Raw genomic sequence first — 23,933 nt, 5'->3', positions numbered from 1 at the left:
GAAGCCGGAGGCTCTCTGTAATCACAGGCTGCCGGGAATTTTGACTGTTCCACGGGCGATCATCTTCATTCCGTGGTAACTCAGTAGCTCCTGGTCCCAGTGTAAGTGGACACATCCCCGAGAAGGTAGGAAGTCCAGGTTAGCCGTTCGCCCACCGCAGGTCCCCTGGTTCCCTCAGGAGCCGGGCCTGAGGAGAGAGTCGAGGGCCAAGCCCTTCCTTCTGGGAGGCCTCGCACACACAGCTCCTTCGGACCGGGTGTGAATTGAGTTTGTTTTGTGTCTCCCCCTGTTGGCTCCCGCAGGGATTGCGTGCATACCCTGCACTCCCGGGACACGTGGCTGAAACAGGCAAGAGTGGTGAGGCTGGGAGAAGTGCCCTACAAGGTAACCACGGGGGGCGCCCTGCAGGCAGACGCCTGGGCACTGAGGGCTGTCGAGGGCGCGCCAGGAGAGGCATCCAGGGCTGACTTTTCTGGCTTGAGAAAGACTGGAGGAAGCAAAAAGCATTCAAATTTCTTACTCTAATGGGGAATTTGTAAGATGGATCTTTCAGAGCAAGCAAGACATGTGACATTTAAGGGTTGTAAAACAGGCTGCACGGGACCCTTTCCAGAAAAATGTGCCGAGCCCTGCGCTAGAGGTGCCCGGGGTGCCTGTCCCACTTCTCCTTGGAGCACTTAGGCAGCCTTCTCGCTTGTCCTCCCCAGTGAGACTTTTGGCCACTAGACATGGTCGGGGAGCGTGCGAGGGGTCCCAAGCTGTCAGTGCCTTCCAGAATGCACGACACAGCTAGTTCCTGGGTTTAAATCCTGGACCTGTCACTCACCTGGCCATGGGACTTCAGTGACTGCATCTCCGAGTTCCAGTCACCCTGTTCGTGATGAAAGTAGAGAGCGTGGTGTGGCGGGTAAAAGCCTGGTTCCGGACTGTGCTGTAGGCAAATGGTTTGCAGCTCCCGGGTCGCTCATCTGGCTGTGCAGTGGAGACAGCGATGGGACCCCCTTGCTGGGCACAGCCTGGGGCAGGGAGCATCTGCAGGTGTTGGCTAGCGGTGGCCATCCCCGGGGTCGCGCTGGTACTGGGCCCTGTAAGGGAGTAAGAAGCACGTGCCTCTCGGGTCCGTTGTGGAGGTTAGATGAGGCCATGGGTTTAGGAAAGCCCTCAGCACGGTGCCCAGTATACAGTAAGTGCTTAGGAAGCGGCAGTCCTTCTGTCAACTGGCTCTCCCTCCGGGGCAGATGGTGAAAGGCTACTCCAACCGGGCCCGGAAAGCCCGCCTCGCCGAGCCGCAGCTGCAGGACCACAACGATCTGGGCCTGTTTGGCGAGTGGCAGACAGAGGAGTACCAGCCGCCCGTGGCTGTGGACGGCAAGGTGAGGGCAGCGCTCCGAGGGGTCAGGACCGGGCCGCCTCACGCTGCTGCTGGCTACACCCGCCCTGCCACCTTCTGCAGGTCCCCCGGAATGAGTTTGGGAACGTGTACCTCTTCCTGCCCAGCATGATGCCTGTCGGCTGCGTCCAGCTCAACCTGCCCAACCTGCACCGCGTGGCCCGCAAGCTGGACATTGACTGTGTCCAGGCCATCACTGGCTTCGATTTCCATAAAGGCTACTCCCATCCCATGTGCGTGAGGGGCCTTCCCCGGCGGCCGGCCAGAGGGCTGGGGCATCCTGGAGCAGGGGCAGGAAGTCCATGTGTGGGTTGAGGCCATTTTCCAGGTTTTACTCTGCATTTGCCAAGTCAACCTTAACACTTTACCTTTTACTTCCACACTTCCACTCTGGCGACTCTGCCCCCACGCAGAGGCAGCAAAAACCAATGAAACCGCATGCTCATGATGCCAGATGGAAACCGTCTCCTGGGGGCGGGGGCGGGGGAGCAAGCAAGGTCAGCACGCTTCCTGGTTAGGTGGCCTCTGTCCTCCCGGGGCGGGGTGGGGGGCCTGGGGAGGACGCGGTGCCAGAGTCCACAGGCCTGCCTTGTGCGTGGGCGCTGTCAGCAGCTGTGGCTGGGACTGCGGCGCCTGACACCGGAAAGCCTTCAGGGCTCCGAGCGCCTGGGAGCCGCTGGCCGGCCTCCGCAAGGGGGAGGAGAGGCCAGAGCAGGCTGCAGCCTCAAGTGCGGCTGTCCGCGTTGCATGCTTACAGAACCGACGGGTACATTGTCTGCGAGGAATACAAAGACGTGCTCCTGGCCGCCTGGGAGAATGAGCAGGCGCTCATTGAGAAGCGGGAGAAGGAGGTGAGCCGTCTGGCCAGGGCGGGGGCCTGAGGTGTGAAAGCAGAGTGGCAGGGGAAGACGAGCCCCCAGGTGGGGCAGGTGCCTCACTTGATGGTGGGTTAAAACAGGAGAGGCCACGTGCCCCAAAGCCCTTTCCGGCTCTCGGACTTTGCAGAAGGCACCCTAGGGAGCCAGCCCCAGATAAACAGGGTCCTGCCTCCACCTCACTGTCCAGCATCTGTGTCCACCGTGTACTGGACCCCGGCTCCAGGGGCTACTGCACCTGCCGTCCACGCCTGACTCTGCTGAAGGGAACTGCTATGGTCCAAGCCTCCTCCTTGAAGATCCTAGGGTCACTACCAGTTAAAAAGAGGCTTCTGTTTTGCTGCCTTTTATGTGCATCACTTTATAAATCACACTCCTTTTAAAACAGACTCGGCATGGTTGAGGGACTCTTTTAACCAAAAAGTCTTATTTTGGATCTTTATATGTTCATAGACTCCATCTTGACACTTTTCCTGAAAGTGACAGTACTTAACATTTTGTGTTCTCCGTTTCATCTTGCCTGCAGAAAAGAGAGAAGCGGGCCCTGGGGAACTGGAAGCTGCTGGCCAGGGGACTGCTCATCCGGGAGAGGCTGAAGCTTCGCTATGGGGACAAGGTCAGTGCAGCTCTTTTGGAAAGAAGACAAGCCCAGGTGGGAGAAGGGGACCCAGAACTATGGGCCCGGATTCTGCCCAGAGATGCCTTGTGTTTTGACACCACAGTCCTGTGTCTCTGAGACATCTGTGTGCTAACCTTGTTGGGAGAGGTGTCCCTGGAGTCCACCTCAGCTGGCTCTTCCAGCCCCCAGCCCGACCCCGACATCCCTGTCCTGCTCCCGTCTGCCACAAGCAGGTGTCTGCTGGGGGTCTGATCTCGTGCTAAACTGATCCAGGGAGAGACGGGCTCCCTGCGCCTGTGGCCGTCCTCCAAGGCCTGGGGTTGCTCACTTAAGTCGTGTTTCATGGCACCTGCCCTGGGCTGGGCCAACCTGTGCGGAGTTGACATGCAGCCCTCAAGGGGCTCCCAGAGGGGCAGAGAGGCCCCTCCACGCGGCGGGTGTGGTGAGATCAGTATTGGGTCAGACACACAAATGTGTTCTGGGAACAACCATAACCACACCTGTTGTCTCCCCGTCTCCAACCCCGAACTGCTGCCAGTTTGCCTTTAAAAGTGGCAAAATATTTTTGTCACGCTCCTCCCTCACATCCCTTTGGTGACCTCTCACCAGGCTTTATGTTGACTCCGTCCCCCCATGTGCTCTCACCTCCTGCAGCCAAAGCCTCCATGCCCAGCTCCCCCGCCCAGCTGGCCCTGCAGTCAGGGAGCGCCTCCTCGGAGCACTTGGCAGGGAGAGCTGGTCCGGGGCGGTTAAAGACATGAGTGCGCTTCTGTACAGAAGTGAGGTAAAGAAGTGCAAAGCACCAGTCCTGGTATCTCTTAGGTTGGGTTGTACGATCCTTGAGGGCAGTCTCCTGCGTAAACATCTTTGCATTTCCCAGCCCTGAGCCCAGGGCAAGTTCTCCAGTACCTGCTTGACGGAGTCCCCAGTGTGAGGCTCCCCCAGCCCCACGTGGTGCCCCTGTCCTCCCAGAGTCACTGGCTCAGGGCCGGCTGCTCCTGGGCGCTTGACTGCCCCCCGGCGGTGCTCCCTGCCATCTGATGGCTGACTCCCAGCCTGCTGTTGTCCCTCCCTCTCCAGAGTGAGGCAGGAGCTCCCCAAGCACCTGCTGGAGATGGACTCTCTTCTGATGAAGAGGAGGGAACCAGCTCTCAAGCAGAAGCATCGAGGATCCTGGCTGCCTCCTGGCCCCAAAACCGAGAGGCTGAAGAAGAGCAGAAGCTAAAGTGCCCTAAGAAGACCAAAAGGGAGAAGGCGGCTGCGGCCTCCCACCTGTTCCCCTTTGAGAGGCTGTGATGGGGGTGGCCACCTGTCGCACCCTGTGCGACGCGGGGCCCCCGGGGGGTGTGCCGGCCCTGGTGGTGGTGGCGTCTCCCCTGAGAAGACCCAGAAGCTGTGTGCACCATGGATGAGGGCTGGGGGACAGAGGGGTCAAGCTGAGGTGGTGCCGTGGGTCTGGGCTGGCCCCGGGCCTTGTCAAGACAGACCCACGGTAGGGCTTTCAAAGCTGTCTGTTCCCACACCCTATGCTTTGAGCTCCAGAACACTTCCTAGGAGACTGCCCCGCCACCTAGATGTTGCTTGGCCCACCTTTGAAAACATGAGTCCGTTTTTTTCACAGAAACCAGTGGGCAATTTAGAAATGCAGCAGCAGTTCCTTCTTCTAGGTGAGTTCTTCATCTGTCAGACCCTCATGCTTTTGCCTCTCCTGCAGACGTGGGACCCTTTCCCTGCAGGCCACACCTTTTTCCCTCAGCCAGGTGTACTAACACTGCCTGACGCTGCCTCTTTGTGGTGTGGGGGAGAGCAGGTGGGAAGTAGGGGCATCTCAGATTAATGGTGGTGGTGGGATCTACTTTTTGGAAGTAATGCTTCAGGGTGGCAGAAGACTGGAACAAAGAGCTAAAATCAGGAAAGAAAAGGAAAAACACTGAAAGTTAAAGAAATGTTAGTCAAAGTGGATTAGTGTTCAACTAGATTTTATTCATCATGGATAAGTTTATAAAAGCTCTATGCATTGTAGATAATTCAGGAGAAATAACTTTTGTAACACTTTGAGGAAGAAATAAAACATTTATCTAAAAAGACTCAGCTCTGCCTTTTCTTCCAGATTTATGGTCAGCTAAGAACACCTGCATGACAGTGATTTGTGCGCGTGTTGAGACTAAAGACCAGGTTTGGTTCTCAGGTAGACTGGCAACTCCTCATTCCACACATGGAAATTTTTCTTTCTACGTTTAAGCAAGGAGAGCTGTTACTTAACCTTTGACGGGAGCCATTAAAACTCTGAGCCAGTTCTCTCCAAGGGAAACAAACAAAACACTTGCGGTGTGACTCATCTGCAGCAAGAGCTTGGCTGGAAGGCTGGTGTGGAGAAACCAACCGGGGTTGCCATGGAAACCGCAGTGCCTCAAGCTTCCGGCGCCAGAGCGCACTCTCTCCTGGAAGTCAGCAACTTGTTCTTCGGGCAGATGTTAGCTCCTTGGAGGCGTGAGGGAATGGAACCTCAGGTCTGAGAAAGAAGAGCAGGTTTTGGGAAATCACCTGCTTCAAACCTTGTCGCAAAAAGTGACAGCTCCAGAGTGGCCCGTCAGCAGCTACCTATGGCTTCCGAACGGGAGGCAAAAGGGAAAAGCTGCTGGGCCGTCCATCAGGCATTTCGTGGGCCTGAGCTCATCGAGTCCCTGCTGCAGCACCGTAGGGACAAAAGCCATTTTCACTGCCATCTTCTAGATGAGGAAGCTGAGACCCAGAGATCGCAGACTCGCCACTGTCACACAGCCAGGCAGTGGTAGGCTTGGGGCTGGAACTCGGGTCTGTGCCGACCTAAAGCCTGGGCGGGGGGCGGGGGGGTGGTCACACGATGTCCCACTGGGGCTCCAGCCACCTCTTCTGACGCATTCTGAAGCTGGGGGACGTTTGAGTCCTTTAAATCAATCCAAAACAGTGGGCTTTGGTAGATAAGGCTTGTAAGTGCTAAAAATACCGAGTTGCCCTTTTAAGAAAAATTGAAACCTATTTTAACCACTAAAAGCTACTTAAGAACTGAATTCTAAAAATTCATACGGTTCTTAATCAGTTCTATGGCTGAATTGTTTAAGATAGAAATTTCAAAAAAGTAACGGCAAGGTCCTGTAAAAGCTATTTCGAAATTTATTTTGAAGTTTTTCAAAAAATACAAAGATAATACAAATTTCATGGTTTCCCAAAGACTTCAAATATTTCTTAACATTCTTTTGCTCTTTTTAAAAACACTATTGAAATTCGTAGTAATTTAAAATCCGTACTAGGAAAAGTTACACAAACCAAATCCCAGATTTTGTATGTAGCTACCACCTAGTTATATTTATTTCCAGAAGCATCCTTTAAGAGTTGAGAGATTCAGTGACAACTGCAGTAGTGAATACTATTTCAGTTCTTAAATCCAGAGAAGTCATCTCTGGGGCCGGCTGTTGTCGGCATGAAGAATCTCAAGCCACACCACAGACCTCGCAGGCTAACGAGAGATTGTCAGGCTGCTAGTTTCAGGAGTTCTTATCACTTACTCAACCACTGACTAATTTGCGAAAGCAGCTGCTCCCAGCCAGGAAGAACGAGTCCAAGTCATAAAAAGATAAAGGGTACAGGAAAGATCTTTTAAACCATCAAAGTGACAACATACTTGCTCTTTCACTGGGGGTGAGAGGGGACGGGGTGAAGTGCAGGTAGACTGTACGTAGGAGTGAAGCTGCAGACGCACACGTGACAGGAGTCACTCAGAGGCAGGTGCCGGGGCCCAGCGGCTAACTCGAAAGCCCCCACTCCACACCCCTCCATGGAAGGAATGAGGCCTGGGAACTGCACAAGCCTCAGGTCAGGCCTCCAGTTCCTGATTCAGATTGATGGGGGTCACTCTGAGGGAGCCCACTTAGGATCAGAAAGCTTCCAGCCTCTTCCTTAAAGGTTGACTAAAAACTCAAAACTCATCTTCAAGGAAATCGGTAGTTTCTGATGCCAAAGGATGAAAGGAAATGCCTTTCTCTGCCTTGTACAAATCCCATCTCCTCCCAGAGTGGAATCCCTTGGCTAACACTGGCTTCAGAAGCATCTTCAAGCCTCCCACTGGCCCCGAGTACTGCCAGAGGTAACTTTTTAAGCCAGCACGTCACACCCCGGTGTAATACCTTCCTGTGCCCGAATTAACTTCAACGGACAGATTACAAAGTTTTTCTGTAACAGTCTGAATTGCTCATCATTCAAGCAGTGCTTTGTTTCTTTAAATCTTGATTTGAAACAACCCCGTCTTCGGGTAGGAGATTACCCATGAAGTGTAACAAAGGCAAACATAACCGACGGGACCTTTGGAAGTCCTACACACGAAGAAGTTTCTTGCCAAACCATAAAATCCGTGTCAGGCCCACCAAACGTCCAATTTTGCTCCCACTGACCTCAGTGGTGGTGTTATTTTTGAAGTACCAAGGCGGGTTCTGTGCCCAGGCTGGGTGTGTGGCGCCATGCGTGGGGGGCGTGCCGTTTAGTCCGTCCTGGCACTCAGCACTGCTCAGAGACAGCCGAGGACGCTGGCCCCGTGGGCTCACAGAGCGGGTGGCAGCTGGGGCAGAGCCCTGGCACCTGTCTCCAAGGAGGAGGGGCAGTGAGTGACCAGGCAGCAGGTCTGTGCGGAGTGTCACCACCTCCCTGTCTGCAGACTTCAGCTAAGCGAAACACGTGAACCGGCCATACGCGGTCCCAAGAGAAGGGAAGGAAGCAAGGAGAACGCCTGTCACACCGCCAGACAGGAGCTGCCTTCTGCGCACCAGAGGCGCCCACTGGCAAGCAAAAGGGTGGGGAAGACGTGAACCGGTGAACACCAAACCTGACCTCCATGCACACTGCCAAGTCTGGCCCCTTGAGGAGAGCAGGCGCAGAACCCAAACTGACTCGCAGTCAAGAGGGGCGGGGTGGGGGGGGGGAAGGAGCTGGATCCTGAGGATCATGCAGGTGTGGGGCAGGTGCCGGCGCCTGATTCACTCCAGCTTTTTGGATGGCACCCGCGTCCGAGCAATGATGATGGGCACCAGGGCCAGGGAGCCGATGAAGAGAGCCCACAGGGGCCGGTAGAAGAGCCAGCCGGCCGCCACGGTCAGCAGGGTCAGCGAGGTGGCCACGCAGAAGGCAAAGGCTTTCAGGCCGATGTTGACCAGGTCTCGGAAGACAGGGAACCAGTCCACTGTAAGGAAGAGAAAGGTGGTGAGGCTTCCGAGGCCACCACGCTCTGTGTCACAGAGGTGAGCAGATCATTCCTCTGTAGACGAGGATGGGCCCGTGTTGCCTGGTCCGGGACAGGAGAGGGCTCAGGGCGGAAGGCAAACAGCCTCCTGTGAGAGCTGGAGGACCCAGGTAAGGCGTGCACCCCTCGCGCCTCGCCCCACACACTGCTCCCGGGAGCAGGCCGGTGGAAGTGCCTTGTCGCCCCTAAAACTATGGATGTTGCGATCAGTCTGAGGCCCAATAGAATACATCTGCCCGTGATGGTGGCACATTCCATTTGCTGCACACTAACAAAGGAGACTGGGCAGAACCTTCTGTGGGTGCCTATTCGGGCTCCTCGGCCATTCCTGGAGGTGTCTGTTCACTCCAGTCATTACCAGTTATCTCTGTGCCCAGCTCTGTGCAGGGCGGAGGGAAATAAGCCTGAGCCGGCCCCCCTCCTCAAGGATTTCACTAGCTCCCGGCCCAATATGGTAAAGTCTAGGATCCAGCTAATCCACCTGGACTTACACTGTCCTTGGCCTGTCTAACCCTCCAGGTTGGCATCCCATAGCTGACGTCAGTCCGTGGGGGGAGCCTTCCCTCAAGTTCCAGGAGGCCCCAGTGGTCTGCTGCCACTGGGTTTGCAGAGCAAGGCCAATTGCCCTAACATGACTAAAGGACCGTGCAGGCCACCTCTTGGCTCATCTTGGTCTGTTCCCACATATTGCCCACCTTGGCCCCCCTAATAAGCAGAGTTCATGTTTTTGTGCATTGACCATGCATCGGGCACTATGTGGACCATCTCCTCAAATCCTCGTGCCTGCCCAGGGAGGCTAGTACTCTCCTTACCCTCATTTTACCCACAAGGTCACCAAGGCCCAGGCAGTTCAACTTGTCCAATGTCCTGGAGCTAGAAAGTGCCAGAGCCAGGATTTAAACCCAAAACTGTCTGAGCCCAGAGCTGAGCTCTCAGCCATGGTTCTGAGCCTTGAAAGGGACAGGGACCTTCTCTGTCCTGCTCACTGCATAGTCTCCAGGGCCTAGAGCAGTGTTCTGCACACAGCAGGCACTCAATAAGTACTTATTGCCCGAACAGAGGAGTGAATGAGTGCTTCTGTCTTGTAGCTTCCCCAGTCACCCCACCTGCACTTCCGACCCCTCTGCACTCTGACATCTGTTCTGGGTCTGAGCATCAGCATTCCAGATGAGGAGAGAATCAGAGGGCCCTCTGAGCCGGACTCCCACTTCCTCATCTGACGATGGGGGATGAGGCTCCAAGTGGGGAAACGGCCTGCCCAAGGTCACCCAGCCAGGAGGGGCTCAGTGCAAAGGAAAGATGGAGGATTCTGATCAGATTCCGATCTCTCTCAAATGGTGCGCAAGATGCGGCTGGCTGTTCTGAGCCCAACTCAGTGGTCCAGAGAAAGCCTTGGAGGGGAAGAACTGTGCTTTTCCCTCCTAGCCTGGGAGATACTGTGGCCAGACCTCTTCCCAGCGGGAAAGGGTAAATGGGGGAGAGGTTTCTGTGGGGCCCAGCGCAGGCTGGACGCAATCATCGGGTGGAGTAAAGGTTTGTATGCAAGTCCCCTGAGACGCGCCATGCTCCCAGATCAACAGTGTGGGGCCAGCACTTACTCAATCACCCAGGGCCTCAGTCCTACGCCAGGGTGGGTCACTTGGCAACTGCTGGGCTCACAGGTGCCGACCGGGCCAAGTGAGTGGCCCAGCACTCTGCCTTGTGCTCCAACTTGTTGGCTGCCCCAAATCGAGCCCAGGTCTTGGGGTGGGGGAAGGAAGCATTATGGTTTGGGGGTGTTTCCTATTTGTCAAACATTCAGAAAACTCTGCCCATGAGGTGTGAGGTCACTGAAACTGAGACGGGAAAGGGAACGGCCCAGGTGTCCAGAGCTCTGGCGTAACCGATTCTGGGGCTGGCTCAAAAGGCTGGCTAGTCTCCTCGCTGTGCCCACTCACTTGTGGAGTGAAGGGCTAGGAAGCAGCAGGAGAGCTGGGGCCAGACAGGCCAGACCCTCAGATCACGAGGCCTAGATCACCCTCCTAGGAGCTGGCATTCCCACCCCCACCCCTGAAGCACCTGTCTCTCGTGTCTGCCTTCCTTGGCCCGTTCATCCCAGTGCCGTGCAGTGGGACACAGACATGGCCAAATGCCCGGTCTCTGCCCTGAGGATCACTGCAGCAGGCCGAAAAGGGCCAGGGGTGGCGTGAGAAGCGGAGAAGGCTCACGGGCTGCACAAGGGTGAGCAGGACCACCCCCGCACCCACCGGCCTGTCTCCGCACACCTACCCAGGGTGTAGAGGATCCGGGTCATGAGGTTGAGGCCCATGAACATGGCCATCCAGCCAGCGGCCCGCAGGCCCCATGTCTTCATGGAGTTGCTCTTCTGTTCTCTACGGAACACCTCCTGCAGGACAAGGTGGGGGATGGGTGTCACGCCTCATGTCTCTGAGGGGCCCCCAGCCTCCCCAGTTGGTGGCGCAGGTGCTGAGGGATACATCCACACCAACCTAGGAGCTTTTGGCCGTTTCTAAGCAGAGGAGGGGAGGTAAGGGCACCTCTCCCACCCAGGCCTAAGCGTCGGCCCGTGTGGCACAGCACAGGACGGGGCAGAAGACAGCAGTGTGGAAGGTCAGGAGTCCTTGGCCCAGTGCGTCAGCTGAAATGCACCCGGCCCTCCCTACGACAGTGCTTCCTTTCTGGGGTCGTTCACCGCCCCCGCCCCCACCCCCCGACAGCATCACGTGTGGTGCTTCACCTCGGACACTCTTCCCGTGACTCTGGGACACCTCGCTCTCCGCATCCCCCCTGCTTCTCAGTGGGCTGCCATCTGCATGCTGCACTTCTGCGGCGGATTCAGTCTCTCACCTTCCCTGCCAGCTCCATCATTTCCTTGGCGCCTCCCCACCAGTGTCCCCCGGCTTCGAGCTGCAGCCCTGGGCCTTCCACTGCCCACTGTGCCGTCCGACACCGACCCTGCAGCCTCCCCCATCCCCCCAACCTGTTCCTCTCTGTCGAGTCCACCTCAGCGAATGCTACAGCCACCTCCCACCTGCACAAGCCAAAACCGGGGTGTCACACTTGGCTCGCTCCTCCCTGCAGGGACCACCTCCCATCCGGCCATCAGCAAATCCTGTCAATGCTGTGTCCCTGTTTCCCCAGATCGCTCACCACCGTCACCCTCTCTCACAAGGACCACTGCAAAAGCCTCCTCCCCACTTCCACCACCTTCTCCCCACGGCCACCTGCCAAGGCCCTGCCGCCTGTCCGGGAACAGGTCAAGGGTCCTCCTCCTGCCCCCGGGTCTTTGCACATGTGCTAGCTCTGCCTGGAGCAGGTTTGCCCCCAGTCATGCCTGGCCAGCTCCTACACATTGTTCTGGTGTCAGCGTGAATGCCATTTCCTTAGAGAGCCCCCCGTCATTATCTAGGACAGTAACAGTAACAGCAACTAACACTTACTGCCTACCATCTATTAGCTGCTGTCCTCAGTGCTTTCCAGTATTGCTTTACTTAGTCCTCAAACTAACTTCACAAGGTAGACACACATCTCCAGTGTACAGATAAGGAAACTGAGGCTCGGAATAAGTGGATGCATAATCTTTACAACAACCAAATAAGGTAGGGATCATAAGTCTTATCCTCCAAGAGGATAAACAACTGGCTTTAGGTCCTATAGCCCATGCAAGGCAGAGTGTGGCTTGAGCTGGGGCTGTCTCCAGTGTCCACACTTGTCCACGTTGAGCCCTCCTGCCTCTGGGACTAGAATCTGGGTGTGCTGACTTGCAGGGTTCGTGTTCCTCCTCAGGGCCCTCGCTACCTCTTCAGCTCAGGACCTTCTCTCCCTGCTTGGCAGAGACCCCAGACACTGTGCCGGAGGCCCACAGTGGTCAGCCGGGTCTGAGCCTTCCCTCCTGGGAAGCTTGGAGGCCACTCCTCTCTGGGGAAACAGCTGGGAGACCCAGACCTCCACCTGCAGGAGGCTGAAGTGTGGGGTGGGGCCGGAGCTGCCGGAGAGAAAGGAGGCTTGGGCAGGGCCTCCTAATTTTAGAAACTCGCTGAGAGCTGCCGATGGAAAGGGTGACTCATGCCTGTCCAAGTGGGAGGTGGGAGCCCCTCCCTGAGCTGGTAACTGGGCCCGTGCGCGGCGGCCTGTCACACCCTGGTCCTGGATAAAGGAGAAGGCGGGGCCCATCACCACCTGGGGCTGGGGGCTGAAGTGAGAAGGATGGCAGCAGAGGGCCTAATAACAGGGTCATAGGGCCACAGCCACGTCCTGTCCCCTCCCCACCACCTTTCCATCTCAACGCCTTATGGATTGAAAAGTCCTGCAGTCCTGCTCCAGGCAAGAACAAAATTTCCCACCGGTGACACACTGTTCATCCACAACACAAAACGATTTTTCCATTAAAGAGAAAGGTTTCTGGGGTGGCTGAGTAGCTCAGTCGGTTAAGCGTCTGCCTTCGGCTCGGGTCATGATCCCAGGGTCCTGGGATCGAGTCCCGCATCGGGCTCTCTGCTCAGCAGGGTGTCTGCCTCTCCCTCTGCCTCTCCTCCTGCTGGTGTGCGTGCACTCGCGTGCTCTCTCCCTCTCTCTCTCTTCTTACTCTCCCTCTCTCTCAAATAAATAAATAGAAATCTTTAAAAAAATAAAAAAGAGAAGGGTTTCTGCCTAGAGAAGAGAGGCTAAGTCTTAGGGCGTGCAACTGAACTGACCGTAATCAGCACAAGAATGGGACTCAGGTGAGGCATGACCGTCCCCAGTTTACAGATGGGGACAGGGTGCCGGCCCTCACTCCAGTGCCAGGACTCTGGATCTAACCCCCACCCCTCACGGGGGCCCCGGCCCGCCTCCTGTCCGGGCGGCATCCTCAGGAGTAATCCTGGTGCTCCTGTTCCTGCCTCAGTGACTGCCTGGCCGCCCCCATGCTGCCGGCTCTGGCCCCTTTCTCTTCACTTGTGACACAGCCCAACTGTCACTCAGGGAGGCCTGCCCTGACCACTGTCAGAGTCAATCTCCCATACCCCCGTCTGCTTTTCAGGGCACCCGCCCCCGGTTCACAACCCTCAGCACAAGGGGGTCCTCACTCTTTGGTTCTCCTGACGAGCGGCCCCCGCCCCCCGCAACTGCCCGCAGGAGACGGAAGCCCGAGAAGGAGGAGTCTGCGGGGCCCTCTCTTCCACCCGTCGGGCTGCGCAGCCCGCTGCAGACCCTCACGCCCTCCGTTTCCTCTCCCCGCCTGCGCACCGGCTGTGCCCTCTAGGGCGGGCGCTTATCGAATAACCCCGGGCAAGGACAGGGAGGGGGAGACTCCTGCCCCTCACTCACACAGATGGGCGACAGCGACTCACCTCTGCTGAGAAGTCCCCATGGTGTAGGAGAAGCAAGGTGTCCCCAGACGTGGTGGAGTAGGGGAGTAGCTGGTCACCCCGCTGCCGGGCGATCACAGTGACCTGGTCAGAGACCTCAGCGTCAGAGCCGAGGGGATCAGCCGGCCCAGCCCACCACCCCTTGCGCTGTGTGCCCGCTGCAGGCGTGAGTGAGGAGATCCTGCTGGCCCTGAGCTTGGCAGGGCCGCTTCGTTCCAAGCTCAGGGGAGTACCCGGCGCAGCAGCCTGGGGCTAGGGCTGGGACTGCAGGTGACAGGGTCAGGCACCTGAGCCAAAACTAGGGCTGGGGGAAGAAAAGCTGCCTACGATTGGCAGCACTCTCACCGCATCATTAGGAGGTCCCTGTAAAGCCGCAGGGGAACAGCCCCGTAACCTGGGGCCCCCAGATGCCCACGGACAGCTGCGGGGCACACAGGGCTCCAAAGCCGCTCAGAGGCACGGCCGAGTGTAGAGGGAAGCGCATGTGCATGTGGCCTAGAGGAAGGGCTCTGAGTGCTCAGGACACCGCACACAGGGGAAGGGTAGGAGGCCCTGCCTGGCTCTGCCCCCGGAAAGCCGGTTACCACGTGAGCTGGACCCAGGTCAGGGTCATCGCCGCTCAGCCCCGCATAGGAAAAGGACACGCGCAGGTCTCCGACCTGGGAAGAAAAGCAGGCTGAGTGAGGCCGGGAGCAGCCAGCCTGGGCCTGTGTCCCTGGCACCGTCGAACCCCAAAGCTCACACGCTCTTCCCGCCTCCACGCTGTTGCCCAGCTGCTCCCATCACCTCGAGGCCTCTCCCCTCCAATCTCATTCGGCCAAGCGGATTCAACTGAACCAAATCCACGTCCCAAGCAGGAATGTGCCACCTGTGTGTTGTCCGAGGGGCAGCACTCCCAGGGCCCTGATCTCCGCTACGCGAACAGCTCACGCCCCTGCGTACCTCTGGATACTTGGGGTTTTCGCTATGGTAGAAGTAGTCTCCCCGGCGAATGATGTCCACATGCGGGTCCTCCAGCTTGGACAGGCTCAGCGGTTTGAAGTTGTCAATTTTGTCAATGAGGCCTGAGGAGGGTGCAGTGGTTACAACAGTAGTGTGCAAACGAACATCACCCCCCATCTGCACACCCCTCAGCCTGACCTCCTTCCCACCATGAGTGCCCTTCTCCAATCCCTCCTTCCATATTGCCGGCCCCCTTTAGTTTCCGCCTCCTCCAGGAAGCATCCCTGCCCGCCGCCCCGGCCAGCGGGAGCCACGGCAGCTCTGGGAACAGCCTGAGCCCCACACCTGTTCTGCCTCGGATGCAGTCACCCGTCCGTGCCTGGCTCTCCCCAGCTGTGTGCAGTGCACTTGAGGCCGGGGCTGCCCAGCACAGCAGTCCCCAGCTGAGCGACAGGGCAGGCGGCAGACAAGCCAGGCGCTGGAGCATCCTGGCGGAGCACTGGGCCTCCACCGCTCCTCCCTCACCCTGGCTACTTGGGGCCTATGTGTTTTCTCTCCCACCACCCCCGGTGCTGTCTTGTCCCTGGAGAGCCTCTCTTTGGAGTCACTTAGGTGGTGGTGGGCGGGGGGGGGTCGCTTGCAATGAACTGCTAGATGCTGGGTGGGGCTCAGAGGCGGAGCCCTTGGGGGGCAGCCTTGTCTCTACCACTGGCTCTGGGGCTGCTTGAGGGCTCTCTGCTCCGTCTGGTCAGATCGGGCAGCAGGGCCTGGCAGTTCTCCTCAGGAAGAGCCCGTGTTTCAGAGGAGCCTGGCCGGGGTGGGGCTGTTCTACACAAGGCCCCCACCTCCTGGGGACCCGCCTTCCCTCTGGCCCCCAGCCCAAAGTTCGATGCTGGGAAAGTGCAGGCTCATCCCACACCCCGAGCTCCTGGGAGGTGGCCAAGTGGAAGCACAGGGCCTCTGGGTACTGCTGGATCATGTGAAGGGCCAGAGACTTACCTGCCGAGAGGAAGAATCTGCCAATCTGGACAAAGGGGGCCGTTGCTGTGAACGACTCCACTGCCATCGCGCTGTGGGAGAGAAGGAGCTATTGGCAGAGCAGGGCGCTGGCCAGGGTCTCTCTGGGTTATGCCTGGCAGGGTTCCCACCCAGGGGGCTCCCGCAAATCCAGACCAGCCCAGGCACTGTGGACATCTTGTCTTCACCAGGCCTACCCCCCAGGGCGTTCCTGTCCCCCTCACCTGAGTGGAGCACCCTCCTCCCATCTCCTCTCCCCCAGAGCTTCGTACCTCCTTGCCTAGACCCCTACCGGCCTGTCCCTCCCCAGCCACCCGTTATCAGATGGACCTTCTATGGACTTCACACCCTCCCTGACCCTTCCCAGCCCCAGGGAGCTCCGTAGCCACCCTGCCCCAGCCCCTCCCCCCGCCCCGGGCACAGCCGCCCTGCCCACAGCTCCAGCCCCGCTCCACGCTAAGTCCATCTCACCACCTCCGTGTCTCTGAGCTAACCGCCCTCTGCCAAAAGCCTACAAAGGCCCACGTCAAATTCCACTGCCTCCTGAAAGCCCTTCTTGATTGTCTTCCCACCCCCGCGGCTGTTAACAAAATGCCTCCCTAGCACTGGACGTGCAAGTCCCTTCAGGCACTCAGTCCAGGCCTTACATTCATGACTTGTTTGAGGGGAGCCTGTGTGGGCTCAGGAAGTTGGGTCTTGCTTCCATGTTCCTGGGGCCCCATGCAGGAGCTGGCCGCAGAGCCACATCCCAGACTTCCATGAGCTCAGGAGACAGAAGGAACTCAATCCCATCACTCAGATGAGGAAGCTGAGGCTGGGGACCTTCCAGTGGCAGCCAAGACTATGCTCAGGCCTGGGCACCCAGCTCTCACCTGGGATTCTTGTGGCCAATCTCTCGGTCGAAGTTTCTGCTGTTGACAATTTCTGACCTCCATTCGGTGTCTGTCACAGGGAGAGGGAACAACTCAGAGACCATGGTTAAGAGTGGCCATGTGTCTGAGGCCCACTGGCTCTGTGTCCTGTCATCCAAGCCCATGGCCACTCCAGGGCCAAAGGGGCGGCTCCTGGAGCCTCGCTGGAGGGATGAAGAGCAGGACTCTTGAGGCCTAGCACCCAGGGTTCCCTACGTCTTGTTCCACGCCTTCCCCAATGCCGTCAGCCTCCGCTGAGGGCAGAGACCACATGTGTGCGGGGATGGGGGGGCCCGGTACTCACTGTAGGAGTACCTTGTCTCTGTCTTCACCTGCCCATCTTCAGTGTACTCCCTGCGGGGAAAGCACAGGCAGCCCCAGAGTTAGCCACTCACCCTGGAGGCATTCGCATCTCTAAGCATCTGCAGCTGGAAGCAACTGGGGGCGACCAGGTCAAAATCCCCAGATGGAGCCGCCTTGTCTGCAGCAGCCAGGAGACAGGGTGCTTACTCCCCGCCACACAGCCAGCTCCATCCCTCAAAGGCCCACACTGGAGAAAAGAGCTTTTTTATTCTGAGCTGAAATGTGCCTCCACTCGGCCCACACCAAGGGCTGCAGCCCTGACCTCTGGGCTCAGAGACCTGGCTGCACCGTCTGCACCAGGACAGACCCACCGGAGGGCCCCGTGCCAGCTGCCCAGGCTCCCCAGCCACCTCCCCACCTCTCACTCACAGTCCATGCCGCTCAGCTCCAAGTGACCCCTGCCTGCCTAAGGACACCTGTCCTCAGACTTGTGCTAGAGTGGACAGGACATAAGCCAGGGCCACGTCTGCTCTGGCCTGGGCAAAAACACAGAGCCCCCACATAGGAAAGCACTGTTTGCGGCCTGGATCTGGGCGTGCCCGGACGGTGTCCTCCACAAGGGGGCTGATTCATCCTCCCTCCTTCTTGGAACCACTCTCATTAGATTGCTGCCACCGCCAAACAAAAGATCCCTGATGGGGAATTTCAGGATAATCCGACACTTCTCGGACAGGAAGATTTAATACTTTAAATTTCAGAAGTGTCAAAATCAAAAGGCACCTGCATCGTATCCTCACATCTGTATCTCCGTTACCCCTGCCTGAGGCTTCACACGCCAGCACCTCACCTGGACGCCTCGGTTTCCACCCACTGGTACATCTCCACGTGCCGCCGCAGCTTCACAGCTGGGAGGTGGACCCCATAGTTTGGATCGGACAACAGCTTCAAAAAGAATCACACAAGTCAAAAAAACAGAATACAGGCCAAGACTCACACGAGCCCAGGATGCCAGAGGAAGTGGGACTGGACAAGAGACATGTACAGAGGCCAGGGACAGGATGGAAACCACCACGGCTGCTTCAGGCGGGGGAGTCAGGTGAAGCTGCCTGGCCTAAGTCCTTCACACCCACTGCCTGGGGACCAGGAGTCTCACGGTCCCAGCTTGGGTGGCACGGCCCAATGGCATGGTGCCAACAACAGTGTATTTAGGGTTCAAACAGGAGAGGTCTGATAACCAGAGTACCTTTCAGCCCTGCACTAGCCACACATGCAAAGCATAATTGTTAAAGCACCTCCTTGTAAGGCTCTGGCCGTGTGCCAAGCACCATGCCAAAAGGTTAGCTATCTAATCCCACTAACTCTTAAAAGCCTCCCCCCCCCAGCCCCCAGGTTGTTACAGGTACTCTCTGCATTTTACAGATGAAGATGCTGAGACTTGGGAGTGACTGGTTCACATAGCTGTTGAGTGGTGCAGCTGGGAGTCACACCCGTGTGTCCATCTCCAGAGCCCATGTGCTCAAAATCCTCAACCAGACAACATCCAGCAATTTGCCCTGAGCATCTGGTGCCCTGAGCAATGTGCCCTGAGGATCCCCAAACCTACCTTGGACGTCCGCAGGGCCCCAATGATGTGCACCAGCCGCCCCTCGTTCTCCGGGGCCACGCTGTGGATGCTGTCGGGGGACACGACAAGCGAGAGCCCCTCGGCCAGGGAGGTTGCTGTCTTCAATGCGTGGCCCTGTGAGCAAAAGGGAGTGAGGATTTCAACTCAGGTGTGGTTCAACACAGCTGTGCTTACTGCAGTGCATTACGGGAAGCATGGAGACTCATATCCCCATTTTACAGTTGGAAAACCAAGGACCAGCAAGTGGCACAGTTAGAACTGGAGCCAAGGACTCCTGCTTTCCCAGGCAGCCCTCTTCCTGCTGCACACCCCACCCTCCTAATTCTCAGCACTACTCCACGCTGGGAACAGCTGGTGCTTGTCTGTTGTGTGCCCCTTCCCCCATCTTTCTCTGCCTTCTCCCCTCCCCCCCTCAGTCCTTGTAGTTTATATGGGCCCTCTGTACTGCTGCCCAAAACATGTGACCCAGGCCTAGCCAATCAGAACATGGGCCCACTGCCACAGGGATTTGTTCAGAGAGAGGACTGAGACAAGCCAGGACACTGAGATACCTCTCTGCAACTGTTGCTAAATTGATTTTGGAAGAGATCAGGCTGCTAAGTTGTTGGATGTGACCCTGGAGTTGCTGGGCCACCTTTACCACCACAAAAGGAAAAGCCTGTCAAAGAAAAATCCGTAAGAGAGAAAAAGAGGCAACAGATGGAAAAATGGAGATTCCCAGTGACCCAATATGAACACCTGGATCCAGCCATGCCTGAAGCTGTTGCTACCCCAGGATTTCAGGCATGTGAACCAATTCATTCATCTTCCTACTTAGGTCAGTTATGAGATGGGTCACAGAGAAAGAATTCTGATTAATTCAGCACCATTACCCTCCCTCCCCCCTCCACCCCACCTGTTGTAAAATCTAGGTCCTGTTACCACATCTAGCCTCTGGATTCATAGTCTTTGCTTTCTAATACTGCAGGGATCCACACTCTGCACAAAAGGATGCCAAACATTTTACCTCATTGGCGAAAATTAAGTAGAAGGAGAGCAGGAAGGTCATGAGCCCCACAAACATCCCACCCGAGGTCTCGCTGAGCCGCTCCAAGAAGCCTGGCTGGGGGTTGGTCGTCGTTTTGACATGTTCTCTCCTGTTAGTCGTACTGGAATACTGAGGAAAAAAATATTTTAAAAAATCAAAATGAAACTTAGTTTTTTAAAAAGTAAACTGAATTTTGCTATTTGTGTATACTGTTCTCATTGAGTTTCAATTATATACAGTAAAATGCACAGATATTAAGCATACTGTGTGATAGGCTTTGACAGATGCTTACCCCATTTGACTGACATCCAGATCAAGATACGGAATGTTTCTATTATCACAGAAGGTTACCTTGTGCCTCTTTCCTGCCAATATTCCCTGCTCCCCAGCCCCTAGTGGTAACAACTATTTGAATTTGTATCATTATAGATTAGTCTTGCCTCTTGTAGAACCCAATATAAATGGGGCCATCATACAGCACTAGCTCTTTTTTCTCCAGATTCTGAGGAGGGTCCTCTACACTGTGGTGTATAGGGGTAGCTCATTCCCTTACATGGCCGAATAGTACTCCATCTAGGAATATACCACGTTTGTTGACTCAGTCACCAGCGCGTGGGTATTTTGGTTGTTTCCAGTTTTTAGCTTTTACAAACAATGCTTCTATGAACATTCCTGTACAAGTCCTTATGAAGACCTGTGCTTTCATTTCTCTTGGGTATTGGGTAATGAATACTAACGTAGGAGTGAAATTGCTGGATCACAGGGACGATGTGTGTTTTTAAGAAACTGCCAAACTGTTTTACAAAGAGGTTATTAGACATGTATTATTAATTCAATTCGCCAAATGGTGGCTCAGCTTCCCAAGGGCCATGCAGGGTCTTCTTGTAGGGGTGAGGCAAGGAGACAACAGGCAGCAGGGCCATCAAGTTGCAGGCACAAACAGTACTAAGCCATGCTGAGTGCTTGGTGAGGAGCAGATCCTGTGCCAAACGAGGGACCCCTTCCGGCTGGGGGATCACAGCAGGCTCCCAGAGATGGCATTTGATTGGGATCTCAGAGGCAGACTCTGGAGTAAGGGCATCCTTAGCTGGGGGAACTGTCTGAGCAATGGTGAGGGAAGTGCTTCCAGGAGCAGAGCTGCCTATCTGCTCTGGCTGGGTTTGGGGAGGCCTGGGTGGAGGGAAATGAGGGCAGCTAGACACATCCACGCAGGTTCATGAGAGGCCTCAAGCTCCAGCGTCAGTGGGTCAAGTTTTATCCAACCAATAACAGAAGCATGGTTTGAAGTGTGTCCACTGCTGACTGTGAGTATCATCGTTAAGGGCAGAATTCCAGAGCCAGAAGGAGTGGGTTTCAATTCAAGCTATGGGACCTTGGGTGAGCAATTAACCCCTTTATGCCCTCCATTTCCTCATCAGTAAAATGGGGATAAAAATCCAGTACACAGGGTTCTGGTGAGAACCAAAGGACTTAATTATCAGACAGTTCAGTGCCTAGGACATAGGACGTGATGTACAGGCGCTGAGGGTGGGAATGTTAACAGCTTTCTTTGCAACTGACACCAAGACTGGTGCCATGGCTGGGGGTAAGCTGACAAAAGTCACAAAGGTGTAAAGTGGCTCTGAGATGCGCACTCAGAGTGAGCCAAGGCCCTGGCACAGGGGGCGAGAGGAGAGATTCAGGTTAGTCTCTGCCTGAATAAGGCTGATGCCATATATTCTCTGACTGTCCCACAATGTCCCCAGCCCAGGCCTGCCAGAGTCCAGATGTCCACTAGATTCAGAAATGGTCTTAACTTTCCATACCATTGGGAAACATTAGTAGAGCAGTTCACTGCCGGCAGGTAGGTGACCACCAACCATCAAAATGATGACAGCGGCAACATTCCAGTCTATCACAGGCAAACTATCACTATCCCATTACACAGATGAGAAAACCGAGGCTCATCAGTTAAGTCATCAGCCCAGATCACTCTGCCTCTAAGAGGGAGAATTAAGTTTCATATCTGGACAGAACAGAGGCCACTCTCCTACCACTTTGCTCCAAGCCTCATTCCTCACTTCTTGGGCTGTAAGGAGAGCTGAACACTGGGAGCCAGCTGCAGAGACTGGCAGGAAAAGGAGCCCGTCCTGCTATTAGCAGCGCAGCCCCAAACTTGGTAGCCAGAAAGCGTAACTTCCTTCTGGGCCTCCCCTCAGCATACATCTAGGAGCCAACGTCAAAGAAAGAAAGGCACGGGAGGGTGTATCTCAGTCTACGGGAGGGGTAGGCTGGGTAGTGACAGGACACACTCGGCCCACATTCCAAAACAAAATCCTAGTAACCATTGGAGGGTCTTGGAATGGAGGATGATGGTGATTTCCTCCACCCATCTCTCACTACCGGACTATTTCCCTAGCCTGAGGGAGACCCTCCAGTGCCTCTCTTCTTCCCCTTCAAGGCCATCTTTGAGCCTCTTATCTTGATGTTGGCTCCTTGATATGTGTTGAATACATACAGGTGTCCTCAGTAAGCACTCTAGGCCAAGGAGCAAAGAGCAACGAGTGATGGTATGGAGGTTGATACACAGGCCCTGAAAATTACTTGCTGTGTAACCCTGCGTTAGTTGCTCTACCTCTCTGATCCAGTTTACTCACATATAATATGGAGATGGTTCACAGTACCTCTGTCACAGGGCAGTTTTGCTGTTATACCAATTAAGAAATTTTGTCACCTCCCTGCTCCACCCCACCATCTTCAGATCCTTCTTCCTCACCGGGCCTGGTGGCTCCTGTAAACATGCACCCAGCTCCTGGATGACTCAACAAAGGTTTGGCTGCAGAAAATACCCACATTCATACACATTCCTTGGCAAAGGTCAGGTGCCAATATACCCAAGACAGTCTCTTCCCACCAGGGCCATCTGTGTCAGACTGTGAACATAGATTTTTTTTCATGTATTAAGCACCCTCTATGCACCAGGCACTGTGCTAAGCACAGGCTGACTCCCTTAAACTTCACACTAACAGGTCCCACAAAGAAAAACAAACCCAGAGTGTTAGGCCACACAGCTTCTAAGAGGAAGAAACTGGATTTGCCCCCAGGTCTGCCTGACTCCAAAGCCTGCTATCTTCAGCATCTTCCCATGAAGTAGCTGGCCAAGCTGGGCAAGCGCCTTCACCTACTGGGGAAATTCTCCATCTGTAAAACATGGTATGGGGGCAGACAGGAGTCTACCTCTGGGGGCACGCTGGTCTCCTGACTGTCCTCTCCCCTGGCAGACCCTGGGTCTCGGACCATCTCTGAGGCTTTTCTAGGTGCAGCATTCACAGTTTCTAGGTCTCCCAGACAACTCCAATTGAGGCAGAGCACACTAGGGCTGTCAGTGATACAAATCCTCCTCTCCAAGGGTGTGGGGGGCAGAGAGGGCTCCTGGGGACAGAGGAGGGGCTGGAAGGAGGGTGTAACAGTCCAGGGGAGAGTGGCTAGGACACTCCAGCAAAGCAGGAGGGAGGGAGTGTCCTGGGGCTGGCAGGGCACCAGGGCTGGCTCCAGAAGCACTTTCACAGAGGAGGGGAGTGGTGAGTCACCAGACTCTCCCACACCCAGCACCCTGGTGGGAGGTGCTGTTCGGTTTGTTGAATGAATGTTGGGCTTAAATCTTAAATGGAAAGATTCCTGAGACAGGCTGGCTGCACGGAGAAACAGCCAGAAGGCTTTTGAAGGGAACCACCTTCAGCCATGGCCTCTCTAACCAAACACACCTAGGAGGACAAGGGGCCAGGCAGTGGGGAAACGCTCCCTCTCACAATCATCCTAACTCCTCCGCTCCCAACCTCGCCCGCACCCCTTTGCAGCATCACAGCCTCGGTTTACATGCTTCCCTAGGGCGTGGAGCTCCCTGCCCGCCCGCACGGTCCAGTCTGTCACTTGATGGACAGCTCCACCTGAGCGGTATCGGCTTCCCCACTCTTCCCGCGGACTGGCTCCCCCGGAGGTCGCGTCCAGCTCTCACAGCCCGCAAATGAGAAGCCCAAGGGCCCAGGCGGGAACTGAGAATGAAAGGAGGGGCTGCGAGAAGGCGCCTAGCACAAGGAGATCCCAATGCCGGGAACAACAGCTCCTGAGTTTCCCTCCCCGCAAACGTGCGGCCCGACGAGGAGGTCCCGACAGACCAAGAGAGGTGAACGGACGGGCTAGCTGCCGGAAAGCCGGAACAAGGGCATGCAGAGGGAGATGGGGCTGGCCGCACAGACGAAGGGCCGGCAGGCAAGATGGACCCAGGAGGCCCCTTCGGGGAGAGGGGGAAGTATGGGTGGGGTCCGGCCGACCAGGAGACACTCACGTTCGTGGCCATGGTGGGACCCGGCTGGGCGCTCACCGTCGCTCTGCTCAGCTACGGAAGCGGTTAACGGTCTGAGTGCAGAGCCCAGCGGTCTCTCGCCCGACGAGAAGCTGCGAAAATCCGCGTGAATCCTAGAATCAGGGAGGACGCGCAAAAGTTGCTGCCCCGTGAGCCACAGCTTTTCTGCTCATGCGCGCCGCAGGACCTCCTGGAAAATGTAGTCTGGGATCAGGCGCGTTAGCCCCTAAGTTGCAACACGCACCGTACCTCATTGATGCGCCTGC

The 23,933-nt window shown here is 56.2% G+C and overlaps 2 protein-coding genes across 3 annotated transcripts in view; one reads left to right on the top strand and one right to left on the bottom strand.

The window, feature by feature from the left end:
- XPC (XPC complex subunit, DNA damage recognition and repair factor) overlaps positions 1-4,971 on the top strand; it is a 29,328-nt gene extending 24,357 nt beyond the window's left edge. Inside the window, exons 11-16 of one of the 2 annotated variants that reach the window (XM_028101547.2) lie at positions 303-384; positions 1,239-1,373; positions 1,454-1,623; positions 2,148-2,241; positions 2,792-2,881; positions 3,965-4,971. In XM_028101547.2, coding sequence (XP_027957348.1) covers positions 303-384; positions 1,239-1,373; positions 1,454-1,623; positions 2,148-2,241; positions 2,792-2,881; positions 3,965-4,180 — 787 coding nt within the window. In that variant the 3' untranslated portion in view covers positions 4,181-4,971. The other variant, XM_088027113.1, reaches the window with a different exon arrangement.
- Positions 4,972-6,014: 1,043 nt separating this feature from the next.
- On the bottom strand, positions 6,015-23,928 carry TMEM43 (transmembrane protein 43). Its single transcript, XM_028101549.2, has 12 exons — positions 23,650-23,928; positions 19,305-19,454; positions 18,278-18,412; positions 17,522-17,616; positions 16,676-16,725; positions 16,333-16,402; positions 15,443-15,513; positions 14,444-14,565; positions 14,086-14,160; positions 13,484-13,585; positions 10,422-10,539; positions 6,015-8,093 (listed from the first exon to the last, which is right to left on the bottom strand). The coding sequence occupies exons 1-12, from the start codon at positions 23,659-23,661 to the stop codon at positions 7,891-7,893; spliced, it is 1,203 nt and encodes a 400-aa protein (XP_027957350.1). The 5' UTR covers positions 23,662-23,928; the 3' UTR covers positions 6,015-7,890.
- Between the last annotated feature and the right edge of the window lie 5 nt (positions 23,929-23,933).

Source organism: Eumetopias jubatus, unplaced genomic scaffold (assembly GCF_037043125.1).
Source record: "Eumetopias jubatus isolate StellerSeaLion01/CBP00866 unplaced genomic scaffold, mEumJub1_p1.0 scaffold_1, whole genome shotgun sequence".
Lineage (NCBI taxonomy): Eukaryota > Metazoa > Chordata > Mammalia > Carnivora > Otariidae > Eumetopias > Eumetopias jubatus.
The sequence above is the reverse complement of the archived record's forward strand: the minus strand, read 5'-3'. Positions and strand labels throughout refer to the sequence as shown.

Bases quoted from the DNA above. Each gene is read 5' to 3' on its own strand.
- TMEM43 (XM_028101549.2), bottom strand. The intron at 16,403-16,675 runs GTGAGTACCGGG...TCCCTGTGACAG, and splicing joins AGAGACAAGGTACTCCTACA to ACACCGAATGGAGGTCAGAA. The intron at 14,161-14,443 runs GTACGCAGGGGC...TTTTCTTCCCAG, and splicing joins AAAACCCCAAGTATCCAGAG to GTCGGAGACCTGCGCGTGTC.